The sequence below is a fragment of the Protomyctophum bolini genome, assembly GCF_963924005.1.
Source record: "Protomyctophum bolini genome assembly, chromosome: 21".
In the NCBI taxonomy this organism is placed as follows: domain Eukaryota; kingdom Metazoa; phylum Chordata; class Actinopteri; order Myctophiformes; family Myctophidae; genus Protomyctophum; species Protomyctophum bolini.
In genome coordinates this window covers 12,439,322-12,466,828 of record NC_137882.1, presented here as the reverse complement: position 1 = coordinate 12,466,828, position 27,507 = coordinate 12,439,322, and the positions used below count along the sequence as shown (strand labels likewise).

Genomic DNA, 27,507 nt, shown 5'->3' with positions numbered 1-27,507 from the left:
GTGTGCATGTGCACATTAAGTATAATCATGAGATTTTGTTCAATGTAGACTCAATTAAAGCTGCCCTTTTTTTTCTCACTCAAACAGCGCTTCATTTGTGGCGAGTCCTCATGCGTACAACACAACTAATGCATATTCAGTATACGTTCTGTTTTCTACCTTCTGTAGCGCAGTGCAGTAACTGTATTAATGCACTGCTTAACACCAGCGTTGTTAGAGCCATTTTCGCCTCTGGTAACTACATCATAGTATGTCTTACTTTGTGCCACCAGCGATTTAAAGGAACGTCACCCACCACTTTTAATATAGTCGACACTTGATACAGTTTTGTGTGCAGGATGAGTTATAGTGAGTGGACAGGACACACACACACACACACACACACACACACACACACACACACACACACACACACACACACACACACACACACACACACACACACACACACACACACACACACACACACACACACACACACACACACACACACACACACACACACACACACACACACACACACACACACACTATAGGATTGTATGTTCTCCTCTCTGTAATCTGAGCAGTTTGGCTCCTGGAGTCATGGGTGTATAATGCAGTAATATGGGGTATTACTGCCCCAGGTCCAAGGGATAACACCTTAAACCTATACTTTAATACCAGCGTGTGTGTGTGCTTTCATGTATGTTCCACCATTGTACAAACTTGGGGTTCGTAGCATACTTGTGTGTGTGTCTACTGTAACGGTGTCTTTACAGGTCTCCCTAAACAAATTAGACCAGACAATTGAAGTTGATTCATAATGATGCTGCTCGAGTCCTTACTAATATCAAGAAAGTGGTGCATATGACTCTAGTCTTTACACCGGCTACCAAGAATTGATTCAAAGTTGGTCTATAACAAAGCTTTTTTAGTGCGCTCGCTGGAGCAAGCCCAGAATGAAATACTGTGCTTCCATTGAAGTTGACTGTCAGTGATTTGCACATTGTACAGTTTCATGTGGCACCTTAAGCAGAACCAATTCCTGTGTGTCCTACATACAGACAATGAAGTGCTTCTGTGCGAGTACATAAAGTGACTCACAAGGCAAACACAATTATAGTCCAAGCCAGTGAGAACTTGGATGCAGCCCAAGCAGAGGCAGTATTAACTAGAAAAAGTGCTCCTGGGAACACAGGTCTCCGCCAGGTCAGGTAGGTTATTGTAGGCCAGAAATGTTCAGAATTCAATTATTATAGAGGTGAGTGGACTCTGTAGAAGTTGAAGTTATTGCACAGACATGCAAACTTCAGATGCCAATCTTAGCCAATGAGGAATGATGAAATATATGTTTTGCTAAAAATCAGCCTGCTGGTGGCAATATAATTGGCAAATGTGAAAAGGGTGGCATTTCTTCCACGGCTTATTAGTGGGAATACTGTAAGTGTGCAAAATTTCACTGAAATCGGACAATGCATTCAAGGAATTTTGTTAAAAACGAGCCACTCCTGCAAACTTTAGATGCCAATCTTAGCCAATCAGGATGCCATATTATGAAAAATCAGACAGATTTGAGCTTTGGGCCAGTTCAGTGTTTCTATCCTTCTTTATACTCTATGGTTCAGACGGATGGACGAACACACGGAGGGTCAGGTGCGAAAACATAGTCTCAGCCAGGCCTGGCAGAGTTTACAATTGGAAAAACACTAAGATTGTATTGATAATATAACAATGTATTTTATGCAAAGAAAAATATCATGGTATTTTCCTTTTATAAAAAAATCTGGAAAAAAGATTTTTCATTGATTGTGATACAGATAAATAGCAACTTCAAGTAGCCTATATAGTTCCATTGATCCAAGCCAGAAGACTATAGATTGATTCAAATAAAACGTGCTCTGAAATTGCATGCGGACCACCCATCTGACCGGCAGCCGAGCGCTGAAGTGGTCAGTAGCGCTGAGGTTCAACATACATAATGTGTCAACTATGACACATAGTTGGCGGCTGGCTTGAAAAAAAAGGGGCACGTCAAGAATTGATTGACGATCATTTCCTGCATCCAAGGAAAAGATTGAAAAATAAATAAATCCAATCAAGCCTATAATAATAATAATAATGTTAGCAGCTACCCCTATTTCAGCTCTTGTGAGTGGTCATTCTGTTGATTACATGTTATATTTACCTCTTTTCTGTTCGGGCCTGTGACTCCCGCTACTCTGAGGTACATTCATACATAACATAAATATTTAATCAAATAAATAAATCACTCAGCCCGGCGGACCCTTTCTAATCAAGTGACATCAATCAGGGAGGACTGTGGTTAAAGTGGCCTTGCGGCAGATGCCTTCGGAGCGCGCTCGGAGCCCTGGAGTAGTATCTATTTGGTTCCAAGGAGGGGGCAGGACGGGGTGGGGTGGGGGGGGGGGGATATACGCTCCATGTCCCATTATGGGAGCAGGGCTGTCCTTCGTCAGCGTGCCCTATCATTTCCCCAAACGTAAAGCGCGTTTTCAATCAACACCAACCCAACGAGTGCCTGTCCTAGAGGCGAGGCGAGAGAGAACGAGCTGTAGGGAGACTGAAAGGAGAAGGTTTGGAGAAGCCAGGGGTAAACGGGAGGAGAGATGGAGAGGCTCTTTCTTCCTTTCGGTGATTGGAGAATTTTGCATTCTGTATTTGTGTGATTGAACCCCTCTTCTAAATTAGGGCTGTCGACTCGAGGGGCTGAATATCCTTAACCACATCGCACCCAGCCCAATGCCCATGGTCCACTCGCTTGTTCTCTGCGTGTGTGTGTGCGGTGTGTAAAGTGCAGTGTGTGTAAAAGGCGCAAGTTAAGCCACTGATTGCTAATGCTATGTTGTGAAGGGCGGGATATATTTGTGCACTAGGAGCAGTTGTTCATAATGCAATTTCAATGTCTATTGCAGTATCCATCCTATAGGCTTGATTTTGAAAACACAAAAGTGTAGTACAAGGAACAATGTCATTATATGGCGTTTAACACAAAGTACTCCCGCACTGTGTTAAGGCTTAAGATAAACTGATGAAGGTCTAACAGACCAAAATGTTGTTGAATTCCCATTAAATCATTTTCTTGCATTTGAAGACCGTGTGCAGGATTTATTTCTTTTCAGTGCGCTGGGGTCCTCGTCTGGTCTTTACCTACGCACCTGTTGCCTTCGTAGGTGTGCAAAAGACTTGCTTTTTATTGTTTATCACAAAGTGAAATGCAATAATGAAAAAGGCAGTGAATGGACTTGATAGCAAAGGATGGCTAAGGCTGCAACGCCGACTATGTAATGTCAGATTAACAAGCAGCTAAATATTGTTGGGACTAGTTCCACAGATATTTACTTGTTTTAGACAGGCATATAACGTCACAGCTGAGAAGAAGAATGGTCACGGTTTATTTAACTCTGGTTACTGAAAGTGTATGGGACTTGTGCAACGAGCACGTAGAACAGAGGTAACTCTATGGGTAGAACGTAACGGTGGTTATAAATCACAGATGATTAGTTGATTCTTTGAAAACTGGCCAAGTGACGAGCATTTTTATGACCTAATGAGTTTATGGTGCGTTCGTAAAACAGCACACCGGAGCGCACTCGCCTATTAGTTTGCATTGCACAGTGCGCTCTCCCCCTCACAGTCAGAGGGAAAAGCAACGAGTGCCGATAGGCCGATACCACTCGTGTGTGTGTGTGAAGAGTCTGAAAGCAACGTTAGCATATGTAGCCAACGTAGCATAACAGACTGAGAGCCATGCATGCATGCTCATGTATGCGGGAGCGAGCAGTCAGTGGCCACTGGCCACAAAGAGAGACAGCGGAGCAAGCATGCTGCTCTGTCTTTCAGTCTACTCTGTACGTCTTTCATGGGATATCGGGATTCGGGATTTTATTTTCAGCTGATGCCATTGGTTAGTGCAGTGGTGCTGCCTGCATTCAAGTGCAGCACAAACAACATAAAACATTTATTGAACGGTCAAATTCTGTAGTAGCACAGGTGCTACAAACTGAATTTTACAACTCGCACTGTTCTATTTTTAGTAGCAAATGAGACTACCTAGTCGCACTGTCGAGCCCTGGCATCATCACTTGCAAGTTGCAACAACGGGGGCAAAAAAATGACCAGATTCACTTCCTGAAAATGCAGCGTTGCATTGTGGGAGAGCCACTACTAGAAAGTCTTTCAACCGCCAACTAGTGGTGGAATTGTTGTACTGAAATTCACGTTCACATAAGGATACATAAGCACTGGATGCACTATGCATGGCAACGTAACGGACGGAGTGTATTGCATTGCGTTATCTCACCCCAACTTAAGTGAAAACGGACTATGTCCAGGCCTTAAGAGTGTGTTATTGTGTGTGCACATCTTACTTTTCTCGTCCATCTGCTGTACTTTGGTCACTGCATAGTCCCAGTCGAATATGAACCTGTAGAAACACAGCTGGTTGTACAGGGCCTTCTCAGAGTACTGTGGAGAAAACACACACACACACACACACACACACACACACACACACTTTAGCCAATGACTTAGCTCTCGGCTTGGGCATTCTTGCAATCTGCAGGCCTTTCACAACAGATGTACATAACATAACCGAGGCTTCCAAGTGTGAACCCAAGCAGTTTACATTTGTAACCAAGTTGTATAATAGCTTCCCTAAGACATTGGTACCTTGGTAAGGAATGACTCTTCCCCATCAACATCATCAGGTGTGTTTAGCTGTAACACTCCGAAATGGTTAGAGAAATGACAGTTACCATGTGGGGGTCCCTCTACTGTACTGTACTGCAACACCCCAAATCATCATATATACAGTTAATATGTGTGAGTGTGTGTGTTCGGCTGCTCAATAGTGATACTTGGTTGTGAAAACCAACCAAAAGTTATTTTCGTGCTCGGACACAGCCAGCCAGCTTTCGTGCTCGGACACAGCCAGCCAGCCAGGATACAGACCCAGGGACACACATAGTAGTCTATAGGAGTGGTTGCACCACTCAAAAATGAAAACATTTTTTTACCGACCAACATACCGCGGAACAGACATTGTCGGCAATTCAATCTCTCCCCTCCTTTACGAAACAGAGTAAGATAGTCGTTTGGCTTGGTATGCTAATCTCATATGTCTGCCCAACCCCCCCCCCCACACACACATATCCGTAACTCATCCATGAACCCGGCTCCCTTCCTCTGTCTGACATAATAAATGCCAGAAAACAAATTTGCTCGCCTTGTTAATCTCCACTGCAATTAACAGGATCCACATGACGACAGGCAGCCAGAGGTAGACAGAGGGGAGAAGAGAGAGAGAGAGAGAGAATACAGTGTCAGAACAGAGAGAGAAATAAAGAGGATCGGGCCTGAAATACCCTCCCTCATAATAGTTTGTTGTGATAAGCCATTGTGAGAGAGGCTTGCGAACAGCAGAGGCTGTCAATTTGATTAAAACGCTGCTGCATAATTGAGAGAATCTAATGAGACTGATTTGAACAGTGATGGCTTTCTATAGTTACCCAACTGGCACACACAGCTGTTGACCACTGGATGTGATGCCAGGCCAACAACCAAACCATGCACATCCCCAATTGCGGAGCCTCGGTTACGCTAGCCAAGGTTGAACTTGCTGGGCTGGCATAGATAACGCATGCGTAACATACTTCCTCCCAACAAGGGATGTGAAAATAAGTCGGAAATCAACTCAATTTTCGACTCATGCGCATCGCGACTCAAAAGATAGAAGTAAAAAAATAGTATTTTTTAATTACTATTATTTTATTTTCTAATGCTTGTTCTACAACGTTATAAACGTTGCCGTTTTCCAAATGTAATACAATGGGAGAGGTGTGTGTGACACTCCGGTGCTGCTACTGCTAACGGACACAGTCGGCGGCACCGCTCGACACATCATCGCCATGCTTGTGGTTGGAGAATAGATCCCACATGAGATCTTGGCATCTTAGCAACACTGAAGGCGCTGGTCGTGTGCTCGTGTCATGAGCTGCAGCTGAGCTTTCCATAGCCCAGGTTCACAACTCACACAGGCAGTAAACAGTCACACAATCACCCCGTTTTTACTACCCCGTTTCGCCCCAGAGAGGGGATAGGAGGGAGGGACTAGCCCACACCGTTCCAGACGCAGTAAGCACACACAGAAGTCAGGGCAGACTGCTGTGGAACGTGATGTACAACGGACCTGCGCTTACAGAAGCCCAACGCGAGGATAAAGGAAACATTCAGTCTAAATGTCCAGTTTGCTAATTCACAACTACTACCGGTACTTTGGTGTTGAAACTTCGAACTATTATAAACTTTCACGACAGTAGCATACAAATAAAATGTATGCAACGGCTATACCAAATTATACTAATTGGTTATATTATATTATATATTATATTATACAAATTAGTAAAATAATAGCCTTTCTATAAGAGTATCTTTTTCCAATAAGAATACAGTCAGTAGCATATTAAGTAAAACATTATAGTGGCTATAGGCTATTATGGGAAATGTACAATACCGGTAACTCAAGTTGAGAGTTGGGACATAGCCGGCTATCGGCGATAGCATAGCACAGCCGATAGCGCTGCTCCTATAGTGTCGTCGTTTACATACCGGTAATAAAGTACTTTTTTATTATTGGGCTAAACATATGGGTGCAGCTGCAGAAGTTGTGTTGCTTAAAGGAATGTATAGTTGCGTTCTCAAAAAATAAATGGATCGACATGTCGATTTTCGGCCTCAATTTATCGATTTGCCAAACGGTGAGTCGTAACACACACTCGGCACATGCACAGCCATTCAAACGATGTCATATTGAATGTAGGCGGGCCACTGACCACATGGAGATTGACTGACAGGTGTCAGAAAGGCGTGGCTAAGATGTTACGGGTCGTTATTGAATTTGGAGCCACACACACACACACACACACACACACACACACACACACACACACACACACACACAAACTCGTCATTCGGCTCAGGGCTTTGTTCATCACTGACACCATTTCAATTTGCACCACAAATCTGCAGCATTTTCAGCCTGACTGCCTAAAGGCGCAAACCAGCTGTGAAATTGCCTCTCTGCTGGGAGCGGAGGACCCCACCAGCCCCCACCAAGTAGGCCCTTTGCTCTCTTACCCCCTCCCTCTCCCCTGACTGGCTCCCACTACAGCACCACACACCCCACACACACACACACACACACACACACACACTACAGCACCATGCACACCCTAGCAACACGCACACATCTGTTGGGTCTTATCGGCCAAAGAGAGAACGACAAGTGCATGTGTAAATGTGTTTTTTGCGCTGAGACATAGAAGAAGCAGACAATGACGCAACAGAGTGAAAGACACAGAGAGAGAGAGCAGTGATAAATTGAATGAAATCAAGAAGAAAAGGAAGGAGATAAAGAATACCAAAGCACAGAGCGGAGGCATGAAACAGCCTGGCACGGTTCACACAAACCTAGACTTTCCAAAAGTCTTCAAAACAACTTCACCGCATCTCACAGACAAGACTACACAATACACATACATACACACAGCTCAAATGGATGTTTTATACAATTGTAATGGGTTCTAATATCATCAAGGTTTAGAATTAAATCGTGTAAATCCACATGTTGACTGATGTGAACACAACGACCTCCTTTACGGCAATGTCATAACGTGGCTGGCTTACCGTCTATCATCATGCAATGCATTCTAAATCATCTATGGAATTTGTTTGGCTTTATATAGTCTAGCCTGCAACTCATAAATATATATACATGAGTATATCATAGATCAGGTTAGACACACGGCAAGTGAGGAGCGCAGCTTAACCCATTTATGACGGGAACCCCTTTTGGTGTTTTGTTATACTTTAGCTATTGAAAAATAGCAGATCTACATAGCGTGGCACTCTATATATATTTATATTCTTTCAGAGCTAACGTTTTTAACTCAAATCTTTGCTTCTGGGGAGGTCCCTGGAACTACATATTTTCAGATGGGGGCCAATTACATATCATTTTTGGGGTCCTCGAGATGAAATATTGAGCACCACTGATATAGAAACATAGGTATTTCAGAAAACCTTCATGATATAGAAGACATTTTTTTAATTTCGATGGCAGGCCTAAATGGGTTAAAGCTCTCATTAATACCAAACTAATTGTTTCATCATCCCCGACTAATGATTTCATTTTCAGGTTGTGCACAGGGGTAAAGTTCCTGCGCACAATCACGGAGACCAGGGGTTAGGAGGAATCCTCCGCGGTGCCAATCCATTCCAGCACAACAAGACCAGGACGCCGTACAGGGCTTTGTGTTCTTTGTGTAGGGTGTCTCGCGTAACAACTATTCCACAATCTAAAGAAAAGAAGAAACGGATCTTCCTCGCAGTCAAATAGTTTGACTGTTTGTGCTGACTGTGCTATTGTGTGCACCCACATCATTTTATAACAGAGAATGATTGATGCACAAAAGCATCTAAGATAGAACATAAATAATAGTCTAACTTTTAACCTCTAACCCAGGGGTCCTCAACCAGTGGTCTGGGGACCACCAGTAGGCGTTGAGGGGGTTCCAAGTGGAGAGTTGGTAACCAAATGGACCTTTATAGATCTTTAACTCTTGGGAGTGTAAGATGAATCCAAATGGACCCATACGGGTCAATTTGGTTAATTTTTTTGCTCTCAAGTTAGATTATTGTTAAACATCTGCATTACTTAGTTTAAAACATGTCTACACAATTAGAGATTGTAGATCTCTCTGCCGCATCAATACAACATGGAATTGTGGCAAATGGTGGTCCTTGGCTCAAATGCAGTAATGGACCTTGATATGAAAATAGTTGAAAACCACAGAAGACTGCTCTAACATAATCTCCATTTAGTGACCGTATATGATAGCCTTGAACCTGAGCCTTGATACAGTCAGCGTTTTTTGCCAGCAATCCTTCCTGCATTAAGCAGCTGCAAATGTGTTGCTTTTAGCCTGTACATTACGTTTAAAATTCTTCATATTTTATTTCATAATATGATACATTGCTCTTCATTTTTATTGTAAGTACTAAGTATGCTGCTCTGATGCCCAGTGAGTTTGTTCAGGTTTGCCATTGTTCCTACGTATGATGCAAACAACTCCCTGGCCTTTTATGTGAATACACAGCCATGCATACAGGTAGCTACATTGAAAAATCCTGGGTTGACTTGATTGAATTTATAACCACTGTCGTGTGACTGCTTAGTGCCAGCTAGCCAATATAGTATGGCTTGGAGTCCAACGCACGCACACACACACACACCACAGCTGCAGAGACAGAGGGTGAGATAAACACATGCCTGCAAGCACACAAACGTAAGCACTGCACAAACTTTAGCGTTTTAGGTGTAACAAGCATTATTGTCGGTTTTCGCAGACTACACGGTGATCGGCTTCACAAGGCACTGTAATGAGTCAATATATGGAAATCTTTACTAGGCAAACATGGTGGGAAACAAAGGCATTTAACTGGCACCCGCAAAGCCTCCTACAATTCAGAACCCGTAATTTCTCCCCATTGAAAGGCATAATTGCCTGCTATTTGAAGATATTCATGCTCAATTTTTGAAATTAATTTCAATTGGGGGGAAATGTAGAAATGTCAGCTCCAGTGAAAGGGATTTGATTTCAATTATGCTCGCTCAAAGGACTGTGATTTCCAAATACACTTAAGCAAAATTATGACAAGAAATTTTTGTTCAGCAAAATTCCATGTTTAAAGAGCGATTAGGGGATAATGGGGCAGCTTTGAGCCGGCGGTGAATGCAGCCAGCTCCGTCTGAAAGGCACTCAATTATCTCTGATTGCTCCCGCTATAATGTATCAAATAGAGATACCTGCTATTGCCGTAATTTGTGTGAAAATTAACATGCTGCAATTTCCACTAGAGGGAAAAAGGGAGCTCTAATGGGGCGCCTGAGCGAACGTCAATAAAAAAATGAGAGAAAAAGAGACGCTGGGAGTATGGAGAAAAAGGGAAGAGCGAGGGAGGGAGTGTGTGTGTGTGTGTGCGAGAGAGAGAGAGAGAGAGAGAGAGAGAGCGAAAGACACAGCAAAGCTACGCTAAAGACAAAAGAGAGAAGGATGAGGTTGTAAGAAAAGGAGGAAAAAAGAGAGAAATAAGTCAGTCAGAGGGAGACACGTTATTTGAGATATAGAGGTATTTTGAGAGAGAAAAAAATCACAGCCTATTTGAGATAAGCGCTGATGAGATAAAATAGTGAGAGACAGGAGGGCGGAGAGAGAGGACGAGAGAGAGAGAGACAGAGGGGTGAGAGAGAGGACGAGAGAGAGAGCGAGAGAGACGGAGGGGGCGAGAGAGCGAGAGAATGAAATTTAATTTACTGAAAATATTACAATTGCACATTTGCACCTGTGCATAACTCCCCCAAATTACCAACCAATCAAGGCAGAGTGCCTATTACTCTCCCATTACATGGAGATCAGATCACACTCTGAATCTGTCCATGGAGAGAGAGGGGGTGGGTTGGGGGGGGGCATGAAGGGATGAGATATGCCTGATTTAGTCGGGCTGCGCGTTGATGTCATACGCCGAGAATAGCCGATCTACAAGCCGACGGCGCATCGCATTGCAGTGCGTCGTGAGCTTGTAGATCGACAGTTCTCAGCACGCCCACGGCGAAAGTAATTGTGTCGCGTTGCGTCCGAGCACGGGAGGGAACTGAGAGAACGAGCACGGCTCGGGGAGATCGTAAAGTCGGGAATGCTCGCATTCATCTTCCGCTACAGCCTGGAGGCTATATCCCAATTATTATTGAGTGTGCAGCTTTTTTCCACACAGGTACATACAGTTTGGATGCCTTTAATTTAATTTGAACACAATAAAACACTTAAGACTTAAAAATATATATGTACCTCCCGACTCCAAATCATTGTTGAGGCTTTGTGATAAATAATAAATATAACAGACGCAAATACAGATATTAAATCATATAGGGAGTTCTGGTGCTTAACCCATTTTGGGCGGGAACCCATTTTGGTGTTGTCATTGTTATGCTTTAGCTATTGAAAAATAGCAGATCTACAAGCTCATAGCGCACTCGGTGGGTTGTAGATCTGCTATTTTTGAAAAATCGAAGAACGACTGTGTGTCAGAGAGTGGTCACATGTGGCTATCTGGACTATTGGCTGAGACAAAAATCTAAAGGTTAATTTCCTGCTGCACTTACGTTGATGAACGGATGCTCTTGATAACAAGCCACGTTAAATGGCTAAAATGTAAATGTCAGTGCACGTTGTGGCACTCAACACATTAGGCATTTCATATAGACTATATTGTATTGAGTAATGAAGGTCAAACACAACTAGTGAAACAAGTGGATAGAGGAGGCAGGGGAGCGAGGAAGGGGCAAACAGGCACAGAGTTAAATTCTGCCAACAGACAATGGTGACAGCAGAAATCGTTCCCAAGGTTTACAACCTGTCGCCACATGCCAGACACACAGCCAATGCAGAAAGAGAGAAAGAAAGGGAGACAGGGAAATGGGTGAGGGAGAAAAATGAGGACAGCTAAGGGGTGCCAGTTAATGTCTAAATGGAGAGAGGAGAGGGAGTGAGAGAGGAAAGAAAAATGTTCAATTGAAAGAAGAGTATTTCTTTTAAATCCAGTGGTCTGGATAACAAAGTGCTCATAAAGGTTTCTATCAAACGCAGACAGTTACTAAACTACCGACCGACCGACAGACAGACACACACACGAGACGGAGTCTCACTTTATCACCCGTACTGTTGTGCATGTGGTGTAACATGATATTAATCAGCTCACATGGAATAAACTGGCTCCAGAGCACCATCACCTGGACAAAACTCACATTATTAGTTAAAATTGTGTTTTGTTCATGTCTGTGCGAGTGTTTACTTTACCTCTTGCCTTAATTTCATAATGTGTCTTTGTGCGGTATATATATTCATTCACCAGTTGCATTTGAATACAACCTTACCTTCGTGGTGGCCTGTGTGTGTGTGTGTGTGTGTGTGTGTGTGTGTGTGTCACCTCTGGTCTGAGGGTGGCCCTGGTGCAGGCGGGGCAGATGGGCCCGTGGCGAGAGAAGGAAATGGGCAGACGTCTGATCCGGTTCTGGCATGCTGGGTCCTCACACACCAACCAGCCCTACGAGAGACGGAGAGAGAGAGAGGAAGGGGTGAGCGAGGCTAATCGAGAGTGAAACAGAGACAAACAAACATGTACATCAACATTTTCCTTCGTATCGCACACTGTTAATGCATTGACTGCAAGATAAAACATAACTTTCTTCGTATTAACTTACCTTTTAAGTAGTCACAGATTATTATAATATTGCAACGTTTTGTGAGCTTCGTTACGTAAAGTTGTAGTCATTGTTTTGTAGTCATCAGGCAGGAACCATAATCTGGAACTTCCTTTCCATCAAACCGGAAGAATAACAATAAAAGCTCTTGTAGCCTGCGGCTTTTATTGAGAAAAATCGGTTTGAGGGAAGAGGAAGTTCCAGATTGATGGTTCCTGCCTGATGACTACAAACAATGACTACAACATGACGTAGCGATACCATCCGCTCCCGACCGGATCATAAACCCGAAAAGGAATACTGCTACATATGCTAACGTTGCTTTCAGACTCTTCACACACACTCAGAGTGGTAACGGCCTATCGGCACTGGTTGCTTTTCCCTCCGACTGTGAGGGGGAGAGTGACTGTGCAATGCAAACTAATAGGCGAGTACGCTCCGGTGCGCTGTTTTACGAACGCACCATAAACTCATTAGGTCATAAAAATGCTCGTCACTCGGCCAGTTTTCAAAGAATCAACTAATCATCTGTGATTTATAACCGCCGTTACGTTCTACCCATAGTTACCTCTGTTCTACGCGCTCGTCACACAAGTCCCATACACTTTCAGTATCCAGAGTTAAATAAACAGTGACAATTATACTTCTCAGCTCTGACGTTATATGCTCGTCTAAAACAAGTCCTCAAGTAAAAATATGTGGAGTCCCAACAATATTTTGCTGCTTAATCTGTCAGTCAGTCAGTAACAAATAAAGCTTTTTGAATATATATTCTAAAGTTGTAATGTACTGCATTAGGATTAGGATGCATTAGGATGTAAATGTTGTTATTGAAAACTGAACATTCTCATTTCTCACAATAGGTAGGATAATCCTCATTATTATTATTTTTTACAAATGTAATGTAGCCTAAGTAATGTATGCTTGAGAGTGATGACATACTTTTAACAACAGCACTTTATAATTGAAAAAAAGAGTTAATATGTGATCATCAAGCTGCATCGTAGAATCACATTTGCTTTATAGAAATGTAGTTTAGGTGTAGTAGTTATAAAATGAACTGATTTACACATGATATGGAATAGGCAGAAGTTAGTTTTGCTCGTTTACTTTAGGGTCTTTTATTTTACGGAAAGATTTTTTACCAAATATGTTACTTTTATTTATTATGGCGATCAACACCTGATGAATGTCCTGGGCCAGTGGTTATAATGGTGGAGCCAGTGACTTTGAAATGCCTCCTCATTGACTTTATTAAAGAAAAACACAATATTTTCATCGTGCTAGATTTTTCAACTTAGGAGCACACGTGCTACTTGGAAAAATGCTAAGCGTCAAGCCCTGCCAGGGTGCCAGCCCGATTGCGGCGAGCCGCCCCGCGTCCCAAACGGCTGAGAAATGACAGAGTTACCGTGTGGGGGTCCCTCTACTGTACCCTCTACTGTACTGTACTGTCACTGTACTGGCACACCCAAAATCACCATATATACGGTTAATATATGCGTGTGTGTTTGCGTGTGTTGGTTGCGCACAGGCGATGAAAAACAACCATGCACCCACCCAGCCACCCACACACAGACGTAGCTCCGTAAGGGAGTGGTTGCACCACTCAAAAAGTATCCCTCTCTCTATGTGTTCCACAGCAGTGTGTTGCACTTCCCATACAAGCAGAGCAAGGGGCAGCGAAAGCGGCAGTGGTTAGGACCCCCTGTAGTGAGTTAGTGGCCTTGGGCAGGTGCAGTGGTTTAAACACCCCCCCCCCCCCCCACGCCTACTCAATCTGCCTTCATTCATCTCTGCCTGTATGCCCCGTCATTACTTAGGGGGGGCTTAGAGGGGGGGAAGGGGGAGTTAATACCCAACTAATGACTGGGCTTGAGATCCACCCCAAACCAACTGATTTGCGTCATCTTGTCTGTCTGTCCGTCCGTCCGTCCATCAATGTGTCCCTCACACTAAACTCTGACATCACAACCGCACCTGTTCTCCTGCCAACGCAGTTTCCTCTGTGACTGGCTTAATTAACCCATTAAGACCGTGGTTCGATAAATGCCTTCTAAATCAGTAGTTCTCACACTTTTTCTTCTGAGAATGCACGCGGCTCACCCATTTGACCACTTAATGGCTGGCAGGCGTGTGTGTGAAACGATCACACAGGATTGCACTCCACAATTCAGATTGTCTCCAATCTAGATGCTCACTTCTCAACCAAAGTGAATTACTAGCCACGTCAAATCGCTGCCCGTCAGAAAAGCAAGTAAAATTGGACTTTTAAGGAGATGGATCCTCAGTGCGTTAGGTTATGTGATTCATTTTAAAAAAGGTCTCTTGTGGGAATAAAACCAGTTGAAGCACTGGGCCACAAATACATGACTGACTCTCTCTCTCACACACACACACACACACACACACACACACACACACACACACACACACCTCTAAATGAAAAACAAACACACACCTACTGTAGGTCCCAATTCAATTATAGAGTCCCACAGTTCACAGCTTTACCCAGAAATCACAACGCCAGGACTAATTATCTGAACAGCGATGCCACTTTGGCAAAAAGCAAGCAGAGCATCATGGGAAATGAGATTGCTCCATTGACACTGATAAAGACACAGCTAGAGGTAGCTGATAAGGTGTGTGTGCGTGCGTGCGTGCGTGTATGATCATGCAAAGTGTCCCCACAAGTACAGTAGAATTGAGACAGACATCGTGGGGACCATTTTCCTGGTCCTCTCAAGAGAAATAGATGTTTTCATGATAATACCAAAAAAAAGAGTAAGCTTACAATTAGGAAACAGGCCGGGATTACACATTTAGAGGTCACATTTAGAGGAGGGAGTTATGACTGACTTTTACATACGGTAGTTGTGGGCTGGTAGTGTTGTGCACCAAAAATAGCCAATCCACAAGGTCACTATACGCATCGTGAGCGTATAGATCTGCCTTTTCGGCTTCAGTGTTAAAGAAGGCAAATGTGCAATAAAAAAGAAAACACTATCCTAAAATGTTGACATCTTCACAAGTATAGTAATACATGTGTGTGTGTGTGTGTGTGTGTGTGTGTGTGTGTGTGTGTGTGTGATATCATTACAAGGTTATTAACCTGATTGTTTGACACAAGCCTTGGCACACACTGCTGTTCCCATAGGTTCCAGAAACGTGTGGCGCACACACACACACACACACACACACACACACACACACACACACACACACACACACACACACACACACACACACACACACACACACACACACACACACACACACACACACACACACACACACACACACACACCTTGTGCATCACATGGATTCATCTAGTATGTGGACCACGCAAGCACAAGACAGACACATCACAAGAACTCATGAAACATCCAAGGATAGATTAACCCATTCTGGACGGGAACCCCTTTTGGTGTTGTAAGCATTGTTATACTTTAGCTATTGAAAAATAGCAGACCTCACCTACAAGCTTGTAGCGCAGCACTCATGGTTGTAGCGCGGAACAACATATTTTGAGATTGGGGTTCGGGGGCCAATTACATATAATTCTGGGGGTCCTTGACATGAAATAGTTTGAGAACCACTGATATAGAGAAACATGAGGTTTGTGTGTGCTTGAAAATATGAAATGAAAATACGTGCTTTGCATTGCTATAAAGTGCTTGTTAAGTAACTAAGGATCTCCCAGTCTCTCCAGCTGATGACTAAACAGAAACATGCATGTTCTGGTCAGGATACCAATTGTATCTATGCAGGAGAGAGAACTCCTATAGAATACAGGATAAATAAGTGGAATTGGAAGTGTGATTTAAAAAGAAATCCATTAAAAGAATGGCAGTCGAAAAGTGGAACACTATGTAAATTGAAGCTGATAAATGATCTCTGTGGGGTTCTCTCTCTTGATATGGATAGAATTGGTATCCTGACTAAATGAATTGTCTGCAGACTCTGGAGACATACAACAAAATGTATTCAAGGTCAGTAATGAAGTGAATGTACCGTGCATCACTGCAACGACACAATAGTTCAATCTAGATGAAAAGACACACGTTGTATATCGCCACACGCACACACACACACACACACACACACACACACACACACACACACACATTTTAGTGAAACTGAGAAAGGGAATGAAAGAAAATATGAAAAACACAAGACACCCACTAGGAGGGCGAGAGAGAGAAAGAGATCTAATTTGAGGCATTTAGCGCGAGTGGAGCTTGGCAGGGGGTTGGTACGGTGGAGACGGTTGTAGGTAAAGGAATATAAAGAGCTCATAATTGCATAATTATAGCAGCGGATACCTGACTCAATGAATGCAGACGTCAAATGAGTTCCACGTAATTTAACCAAACAGAGGCAAGACCAGGTCATGACAGGAGGACCGCCATCAAACATACTCCATCTAAATGTATACCTCTATCTCCCGCTCTGGCCCCTTATTCCACTCGTCTATGAACCTATTTTTAAAGAGAACTGTCCCCTCTGGCATACACACACACACAAACACAAACACTTCTGTGTACAACTGTTCCGTTATTGATAAAATGTGTATCTTGTATGCGTATTGGCGTAATGGACAACATTTCGTTTTACCTTCATTTACAGTACCATTTCTCTGCATATCTCAGGGAAGCAGCCAAATGACCACTTGAACATCAGCATTCCTACTCTGGGGGGACATTTCCCCAAAAATAACCGATCTCCAAGCGGTCCGAGTTTGTAAATCGCCTATTTTTGGCATAGAGAATTGGTGTAGAAGTAGATGGGGGAAAAAAGTGGCCCAAGTGCAGTTACAAGGCGTATCCTCCTCACTGAGACCAGTGTTTAAGTGGTTAAAGAAATGATGGCATGATGCAGCTGTTTAGAATGTTACACTCATAAACTACTGGCAGTAAGGTCAATGATGGATCAAAGCTCCCGCTACTGATATGCTAAATGCTTCGGTCTCTACATTAAGACTATCCACTCAACACCTGACCTATACAACATGCCCTTTTATCTATTCTTAACCCCAGTTCCCTCAAAGGAAATGTTTGTGGTTAAGGGTCGGCTGGGGTTGACGTTTGGACACAGGAGACGCTCTTCTGACATGACTCTTAAACTGATGGAATCCACCTGCCACACACAGTGGCACACACACAGTGGCACAGACGCACGCACGCACACACACAGTCACACACACAAACGGGAGGTGGGTTGAGGACACGCCTCACACAGAAGCTGTAGCTGGCTTTGTCTTTCAATAATCAACACTCCCAGGTCTATACTGAATAGGACACACACACACACACACACACACACCACACACAGGTCCACTTTGTACATCCTCTGCTTAATCAAAGCATCTCTATTCAACAATTTGACCTTTTGTTCAAAAAAGGATTATCACCTTCTCCAGTCCTCATTCACTTTCCCTCTCTCTTCTCGCCCACCCTCCCTGCACCTTTCTTCCCCTGCCCCTCAGCCCATCTCCAGGGGCGACCCACAAGACGAGGGTAATTGCAATAATTTGTTAAATGCCATGGCAACCGTGTTTAGATGGGGATAAGGAGAAAAAAGGGGGTGAGGGGGACCACAGACACAGATAAATGTCATTTTGTCAAAGACAGTGGGACCAGCGGAGTGCAGGATGACCAGAGAGATAGAGCAATAAAACAGAAGAAATGTGATGGGGAACAAGTGTTTGTACAGTCTCTGGGTGCAGATTTATTGATAGTGGGGTGTGTGTGAATTGTGTGTGTGTGTGTGTGTGTGTGTGTGGGGGGGGGGTTCAAGACAGGAGGTAATTTCACTAATGATTAATGTCCCTGGTGGTCCTGGCTGGAGAGAGCTAGCGCACACACACACACACACACACACACACACACACACACACACACACACACACACACACACAGAGGTGTGGAGCTTTCACTCTCTCTGACCAGACAAATAGCTCTATTTGAACTCTCCCTCTGCCTGAAAGGCATCCTTAATTACACAATATTAGCCCTCTTCGTCGCCCCTCTGTGTGTGTGTGTGCGTGCGTGTGTGTGTGTACTGTAGCTCAGCCTTCAATGCTGTGTGTGTGTGTGTATGTGCATCGCGGGGTGTACACATTCAGCTGTCTCACGCGTAGCAGCTGTTTCACACGTCGTGACAAAGGGGTTGCGGGGGGCTTGCTCCCCACATATTCACTGCACTAATTGATTTCTGTTCAGCACTGTGGGAGAGTTACGCACACCCCCTCTCCAAGCACACACACACACACTTTCTTGGCCAGCCTTTGAGACCAACAGAGCATTCCACTCACTGGAGACCAAGGTGTTGCAAAGCACCGTCGTGATAGAGATAATGGGTCCTGCCACACACAAGGTATCTGGCTGATGCAAGACAACACTGGAATGCAGTTTAACCACTTACATCCTATGATACTTTGTACGTCAATGGCGGAAGTAGATCTCCCCAAGCTCATGTGTTGAGAATGTGTAGATTGGCTATTTCACATTGGCTATGTGTGCCTGTTTTTACCAAATGTTCATCCATTTTTATTATATATATATATTTTTTTGTCAATTTCCCACCTATTAAGGGGTTGACACTAACGGTTGCCCGAGTAAATATGTCCGGGCAAGTGGAGTTTATGAAGAACAATCAATGCTACCTTTTTAAAATCAGCCACTCTGCAGTTATTGATTACATTTAACATGAATTAGTTCTATAAGTGCAACTTTTAGCTATCATCATTTTATAATGGACTATTTACTTTTCGGGCAAGTGGGCGTGACCTTTGGGTAAGTAGAACATGACCTGTACTTGCCTCCGAGACCTCAGTGTCAAGCCCTGTATTATCATATGCCCAGAAAAGGGACCCTAGGGTTTATCACCCTACATGGACTGCCAACGGTACTGCGGCTGGTGCACATAGTCCATATTCATACACCATTTCAGTCCCGCTCATGTCCAAGTTACGCACGGGATGAAAATGAATCAAAGCTCAATAAAATAATTAAAGTCACTCCTACAAAGAACGTCGGATGTCAGAGAGGGGAGAGAGGAGATAGAGGGGGAGGGAGACAGAGGCGGAGAGAGGTTACTAGATGTGAGGGACACATAGCGGCTCAAAATATCTAGTATTTGACAATTTGGGGTTAAAAATGTTGAACTTTGGAAATTTGAAGATACTCTGTACGCACTTAACCATGTGCAACCCAGATTTAGCACAAACAAGGGACTCAATTAATTTCGCTCCTATGCCACCAAAATGTGGAACGCCCTACCAACATCATTAAGCGAATGAGAATCCCTTGACTCCTTCAAAACTGCTCTCAAAGGGCACCTACGGACGGCGGCAATTCGAATCTGGCCCCTGTAAAATCTGAATCCCCCACCCACCCCTTTCCCCCCTCACTGTATAAGTTTATTTTCCCTTTTTACCTCCTCTATGATGATTTACTGTTTTGACTATATTATAGTTGTGTATATTCGTAAGTCTCTAAATGTTTTGATGAATTGAAAATGGTGGGCCCTATTGTTTTTTTTGTTTTACTAAATTATTATCCCACGATTTTGTAACCCAGTTTTCTTTTCACCCAGTGCCAATTATCTAATGTAATCCTGGGCACTACACTTCCTCTGCCAACCTGGGGGGGCAGCGGACTGACCTCATGCCTCCTTCTATGCATGAGGAGTCCAAGCTGGTTCTTTTCACCTGACAGGGGGGAATTTCCCCGGCCAGACGTAGCGCGTGGAAGGGACACGTTATTCCGACCAGTTCCTTTCCCCTCCATCAGGCGCCCCGGCTGGCCAGGGGCAGGTAGTTTTAGAGACCAGGATTACTTCATGTTTTTGTGAGGGTATCTACCCTAGGGGACATGGGGAGAACATGCAAACTCCACACAGAAAGGCCCTTTCGCCAACCCCCGCCTCGAGTATGGGCACTGATGACGCAGAGGAGGGAACACGCCGCCAGTGCCCACAGCGTCCCCAGTGGGAATCGAACCCAGGACCTTCTAGCTGTGAGGCGACAGCACTACCAACTGTGCCACCGTGCCCCTGGTGGGCCCTATCTATTATAACAATTGTAAAGTTGTCACGTGGCGAAAAGTTGTGAACAAAAGTTGTGAACAAAAGTTGTGAACACAAGCCAATGAAAAGATGTGAACACAAGCCAATGAAAAGATGTGAACATAAAAGTTGTGGCCACTAGCCAATCAGAGCCAACATGTGCTCACCCGTCACTAGCTCTCAGCCCCTCCCCTTTTGCCTACTGCGAGCCTGCAATCTGATCTCCCTCTCTCCGAGTCCGCAGAGAAACATCTTCACGCAAGGAAGAATAGTCGCCTCACCATTTTGCTTATTCCTTCTAAATCTCTGTATATAAACTATATCTCTCTCAGCGAATCTCTTAGTTACATCAACATTGTTGTTTGACAATAGTTGTTTTTTGCCTAAGTAAAACGATTAGACTGTTCGCAACTTCGCATTGGCTTTTGATTGCATGCACACACACGCACGCCTGTAAGCCACCCCCCCCACACACACACACACGTGTCCCACACACACAAAAACAGCGGAGCGCCGAGCAGACACGCTGATTTAAGAGTAAGGATTTAATGGGTAACAGACTCAGTGACTGTACTCGCGGACAGTGGACTACCACGCATACTACCGCGGACCCCCTCCGCCCCGCGCCGAAGATCACACACGGCAAGAGTTCACCAACATGCGATCCAGACCCGATACATATAGGCAGCGGCTGCTACATCATTTGTTTTTCAATCAATCAATCAAGTCATCTCAGGTCATCTAAAGCGGCAGATGCAAAAATAACTAATAACCCATCCGTTACTACATGTGGAGTCAACTCCCGCAATTACCTTCTTCCCATAGTGCGCTGCAACGTAACTAGGACTAGAAATTCTAATGTAAACAAGTGTAATGCTTTATGGTGTCGTCCACTCACAGTTAACAGTTTTCTTTGTATCGAGTTGTACTTGAAATGTACTGTAATTCTGCAAACTGTTAATAAATCAATCAATCAATACTGTATGTTGGTTTGTTTACTGTTGAGTGAGAAAACAATGTTGCACAATAACCTGGAGGATCTAGCCTGGAAACCAGACAAATCTGCCAGCACTGAGAACCACTGACCTAGACTGGCCTCCAAGTACTATGATAATGGGTGCTGCACTAAGTAGACAGAGAACACTTGCATAAGCAGAGGGCCAAGCATACTCACACTGTAGTATTTCTTGATGTGTTGCCGGACGTGGAGTAGCAGTTTGTTGCAGATGTTGACGGGGTAGTCGATGGGGCGTGCCCCACAGGGGACATGGCAGCATCTCATCAGACTGGGCTCAATCTTCAGGCCCTGAAACACAGTTCATGATGGAGTTTAGTTGGCGACATGCACAATTTCAACGAACATGCTAACTTTACCCGGTTCCGGTTCAACAAGAGCCCTTAATGAAAATAAATCACATAATATTTTATTCAATCGACATCTACTGCCATCGGGGGAATGTTAGCCCAAACCTGCGTTCGCACTTGTTAATGTCATTTGCACTACAAATCCAAGTTGAGATGACTTAAACCTGTCAAACTCATGGGCTCAAATGGGTCAGACGGCTGTTTTAGTCCTATGCCAAACTTCCACAATTGGCGTTGTGGGATAACAGATTTAGATTTGTATTGAAGGGATAGCCCCTTGAGATGCAGCATCTCATTTTCAATGGGGACCCATAAAACATGCACAAAATACATAGAAACATACAGTGCACAGATACAGAAAATACACACACACACACACTATTGAAAAATAGCAGATCTACAAGCTCATATCGTGCCACCGAGTGGCGGGCTATGAGCTTGTAGGTCTGCTATTTTTGAAAAATCGAAGAACGACTGACATAGAAACATAGCTTTTTCAGAAAACTGTCAGGATGTAGAAGACATTTTTGGAATCTGATCTCAGGTCAAAGTGGGTTGAGCAACAGAGGAAAGAAGGGGACAGTGCAAATACATCAGTGTATGTCTTTGCTGGTACTGTACATGTCAGTTTAGAACCATGCACAGTGTATGTCCTTAAGGTACATGTCAGTTTAGAACCATGCACAGTGTATGTCCTTAAGGTACATGTCAGTTTAGAACCATGCACAGTGTATGTCCTTAAGGTACATGTCAGTTTAGAACCATGCACAGTGTATGTCCTTGCTGGTACATGTCAGTATAGAGCCATGCACAAGGTGAGTCAAGATGTGAATGAAGGAAATAGATCTAAGAGACATCCAATCAGATGGGCCTTTGTCCAACCACATTAGAGGTATTTCTTGAAAGTCTACTGTGGTTGGACTGCTGTGATGTAATGCGGAATATGGATGTATCATGTACTTTGTAATTGTTTGTCGGATGTCTTGTACTGTTGTTTTGTCTGCCTTTTATTTTTCAACTCTTATTGATCCTGTATTTAAGGTTTGTTTGTTTTGTTTTCTGTTGTCTTTCTTTGGGGTGAAAATTCAATGTATTTATTCTACATTATACTTGTGGGGTTTATTAAAAGAAGCCGTTAATGCCACCATTTTTTGTTTTTCAAAGTTTATAAAAAAAGAAAAAAAAGAGATATATAGAGAGATTGGTATTTTAAAATAAGGATATTGTAGTTGATAAGTAGACTGGGCCAAATACTGCTTTAAGTAAGAAGGGCACCTAAAATAAATACATTTATAAATGAAAAGAAACCAATGTATTGCCTTCTTGATTTAGGCTGCAACCAATTAAGCGAGTTGTACATGGGGCAGTTTTGAGACAAACCTGCACAGGGAGTTATACAAGACATTAAGAGGCTTAAGATGAGATGTTCTGTGGTGTTCTGATACACAACATCTGCGTAATCTATAATAAGAAGTAACACTTGAGAGATTATTTTTCTAACATCAAATGAAAAGCAATTAATAAAACGATAGTGAGCTCAGGCAACCATACTGTAAGCTCTGGGTCTTGCCAAACTCCAAGATATTTAAATGAGTCGACTTTCTCAAGATGAGAGCCATTTGAAAAATATATGCTTGCTTGACTGTCATATACCGAACACCATACTACAGAACTTCCCTTTATTCAACAGCAGTATATGCTGTTATATACCTTAAAAATATATACCATCTATAAGCAATTGATTGTGGTCAGGGGTCACATGTGGGCAAGAGAAGGCAGGTCAACATGACCCACTCCCACCCAAATGTTCTATTTGACAGCTAGACCTCCACTCCCTCCAGTTAATGCAGTAAAAAATACTGTCATTGTGATCACTCTCCCCTAAATGTAGTTGAAGCATTGACAGGAGAATGAAAGACTTCAGACAGGCACTTATTCACACTGTACGAGCCCCTGGGAGATTATTTTGGCGTTGTTCATTTTTGTGTAAAAAGGGAATGTCCTAGGTTTCCAGTCACTTAAGGTAGTACTTACTTCTCACCCCATAAGAGACCTGTGATAAAATGAAATACCCTGAAAATAGAAGTTCTACAAGCTATTGTTCTACAAGCCCTTTGGTTCCAATATATTAACCCCTCCAAGGACCCATTTTCAGAACTACTTCCACAATATCCACTGAAACAACACACACAAATTATTACAGACATAAATACACACAACTGCAGCACACACACTCTCTCTCTTCTTCCTTTCGCTTTCCTTCATTTGAAAGAAGTCTACCTCCCTTCTCTACGCTGTGTCCTTCCTCCTCTGTCCAGCTCTCCTCCTCCATAATCCTGGTTTCATTCCAAACTTCACTCTGATAACAATACTCACCCTCCCCCGAGAAAGGCTGAAGTCTCTTATCTGACCACTTGAATGAATAAAACTCAAGTGTTCAATAAAACGTTTAGTTTTCGGGTTGTGTGTGTGTTTTCATCTTTCTCTCATGAAATGTCGACTCTGGACACGCCCCACACATTTAAGCATCTTAGCATGTGTTGGGGTCTTGTTCCCTGCTGCGTTATACTTTGAGATGTCTTAGTTTTTAATATCCAATGCATCATCTGTTAATTTATACCTTTCACAATAACACATTTAACCACTGGGACCGCACAGGCGAACCGCGGGCGAACCCATTCCAGGGCACCCTGCCCTTCACAAAGAAAAGAGTACTCTTCCCGGGGCTGCCGCCGGCTTCTCCGGGGTCGTTTGCGTTAACGCACTGGGTGCCTGTTATTATAGGTGAATAATCAATAGGGAATAACTAGTAGTGATTAACTTCTCCATTAGGACAAATATTAGATGAAAAGAACACTTTTCCCCCCTTGTACACTTTTTACAAGGCCTCTCTAGCTAATGGGCATCCAGTACATCATCATCCTCTCCCTCCTTCTTCTGGCTCAGTGTCAGCAGTGGAGTCAAGGACCGCCTGTCCTCCCCTCTCACTGAAATGTTAGAACATGCTCACTACCCTAATTAACTTACTGTCTTATCAGTCGCAGTCTAGTGTGTGAGACAAAGAGAGAAGCCACACCGGTCTTCTTCATGCAGGGTGGGGGTTCACCACCACAAGTGAAATCCTGGTTAATTAATGTGGCTGGCAAAATGATACCCCGTTATCGCATAACCAGACTGCAGGAAATATAGTGGAAATTGTGAAATTCATCTCACGTGAAAACAGGAACTGATCTTCTGTGACGGCATATTTGGTGTTCGAAAGTTTATGGCAAGCTTTTCGGCATATATTGGCGGAATAAATGTTTTCCCTGTGGTGAAAACGCATAACGTTATTTTGACGGAGCATTGTTTCGGCCAAAGAGAGACAGACAGTCCGTCACTTTGGATAGAGTCAACATGCTTAAATTAATAAGATGCTTAATAGCGGGACGACAAAGTGTTAGTGACAAAATGCTTCAGAGCAATGTTGACAATAGGCTCAGAGAAAGGTGAAACTTACATGAAGAAGACGACTTGTCCTAAGATGTAAGTTAAAGTCGTGGTGAAATTTCAGATACATAGTTTAATGTACCGTTTAAGTTTAAAATGAGTAATGCACCGCCTGGTCTTCTAATTTAGATTCATGAATGTCTATTCATGTCATCAAGCAGTATGTTTGGGTTTACAGGAAATTAAGTTGGTTTACAGGAAATACAAAATAGACTTTTAGGGACCTTTGACATTCAAGATATGTTGAATATATATATATAGAGAGAGAGAGAGAGAGAGAGAATAATAAGATATTTTAGGCTAGAAACAGAACTAACTGAAAAATATGAGAAAAACGCTTGCTTATCCTCCGTCCTCTTTCGATGGATTGAAGTTACAGTATCATGTGCTTACCTCTCGCACAAGTATAAAGTAAATGAAAACCGTCGCTTATAAATCAATACCAGCCAGCACCGGTCTCTCCCATTGCCATTCCAGCAAGTTATGCCAATTGTTTTGTCGGTAAGTTTCTGCCACTGTAGTTTTGAAACACAGCTTAAGTCACACGTTTTTGTTTCCTTCCCATGTTTATTTGCCTCGTTATAAGTGTTCATCTATTCCAATTTCATGTGTATTGTACGCGCAAATTGCACACACTTTAATTTAAAATGATGTGGGTCGTGTTAAGAGGGTATCTCATCTGGCATGGTGTCTCAACAAGGCATACCGACGCATCTGTTGAAATGTGGGTTGATAGCGCCCTGTTATGCAATGAGTGTACATCACTCCCCTGTAATGTATTGCAAGTCTATGTCAGTGGGGGGAGGGAGGGGGGGGGGGGGGGGTGGCGGTGTGTGGTTATTAGTGTCTTTTGAGACGAGAGAAAGCTGTGTGCCCTGCTCCTTATTACTGTACAAGCTGATAGCATACATACACACAACCTTGGCCTGACAAACAACTGTTATGAGATCTGTGTGTGTGTGTGTGTGTGTGTGCGCGTGTGTGGGGAGGGGGGGAGGTTAAGGGAAGGCTTTTCAAGTTGCGGAGCTCAAACCACGCCAATGAAAACAGAGCCCGCACTGGAGCCAGGCAGCTGTCTAAAAATACAGACAGACACAACAAAGTGGATGACTAAATCACCAAGCCTTCAAAGAAAGTTTGATACACTTTCATTAAAATAATATATACATCTTCATCTGATTCCAAGTAAGTTCTTACCACACCACGAACGCATTATATCGTCGCTGCCAGTGCATGTCCAAAACTGTTACTTTTCAGTACAAGAACAAGTCCAAGTATATTTGCAACTCGGGTCCGTTTTTACTAGGATACGTGGTTACGGTAACGACCACTGTGCCGCCATGTACTCACAGCTCCCTCGAAGGCGTTGTCGTAGATGTTGTCAGTGCTGCACTGAGGGCAGGTGAATGTGAACCTCTCGCAGTCTTTGTAGCGTTCCTCGTCCGTCAGCTGGGCCGGAGCTCCCAGGAGGTTGTCGCTCTCCTCTTCCCTCTGGTGCTGCTGCTGGGCCCGGAAATGGCTGGGGTCCAAACCTGGGGTGGAGGGTGTAACATTTTGGAGTTAATTAAGTGGTTTCTTCCCGACAGGAAACTCTAGCTCTATGGGGCGGCAGTGGTGCAGGGGTAGAGTGACCGGATGGGAACCGCAAGGTTCCCAGTTCAAACCCGGGCTCCCCCAGTTAGTGGCAGTGTCACCCAGAGTTAGGGGTTCAGTGTCTTGCTCAAAGTGTCTTTGAGCAAGACACTGAACTCCTAATTGCTCCCAATGTGCAGGTTGGTGCCTTGGATGGTTTCCCCCGGCATCGGTGTGAATGTAATGCACAATCTCTGTAAAGCGACTTGGATAAAGGTGCTATAGAGCTTCGCAGTCCAGGCCCAGGAAATAATTCCCAATGCATTTTCCCCATAGACATTTCAAAAAGTAATTATTTAACACTACGACGTCGGAGCAGCCGTTCTGACCGGATTTGAGATTTAAAAGTTTATTTTCTTAGCCCATGGAGTCCAGAGAAAGTTCCCCTTGCATGACTTTGTCTAAATATTCGATTGAAATCATCAGTTTTTTTCCCCGTTTGAAACGTTTTGTAAATATGATTTTAGGCATATATCTCTTACTCTGTCTGGCTATTATCGGCACAATGGACCGCCGTCCCCCTTTCTCCCCCATAGGCCTACTCGCTTTTTTTGGCGCTGCTTGATAATGGTGTCTTTTATAACCCGATTCCCCGACATTTCCTTTTCACTTGATATCGTTTCGTAGAGAGG

The 27,507-nt window shown here is 43.6% G+C and overlaps 1 protein-coding gene across 3 annotated transcripts in view; it reads right to left on the bottom strand.

Annotated features, from left to right (window-relative positions):
* The window catches only part of pola1 (polymerase (DNA directed), alpha 1), a 79,319-nt gene that overhangs the window by 8,778 nt on the left and 43,034 nt on the right, over nt 1–27,507 (bottom strand). For all 3 annotated transcript variants that reach the window (XR_013966164.1, XM_080793985.1, XM_080793986.1), the window contains exons 33-36: nt 26,594–26,775; nt 21,564–21,695; nt 12,046–12,162; nt 4,371–4,467 (exon numbers count right to left, since the gene is read on the bottom strand). Coding sequence is in view for 2 of the 3 variants with exons in the window: in XM_080793985.1 (XP_080650111.1) it covers nt 4,371–4,467; nt 12,046–12,162; nt 21,564–21,695; nt 26,594–26,775 (528 nt within the window). In the remaining variant the exon portion in view is untranslated. The remainder of the gene's footprint in view (nt 1–4,370; nt 4,468–12,045; nt 12,163–21,563; nt 21,696–26,593; nt 26,776–27,507) is intronic.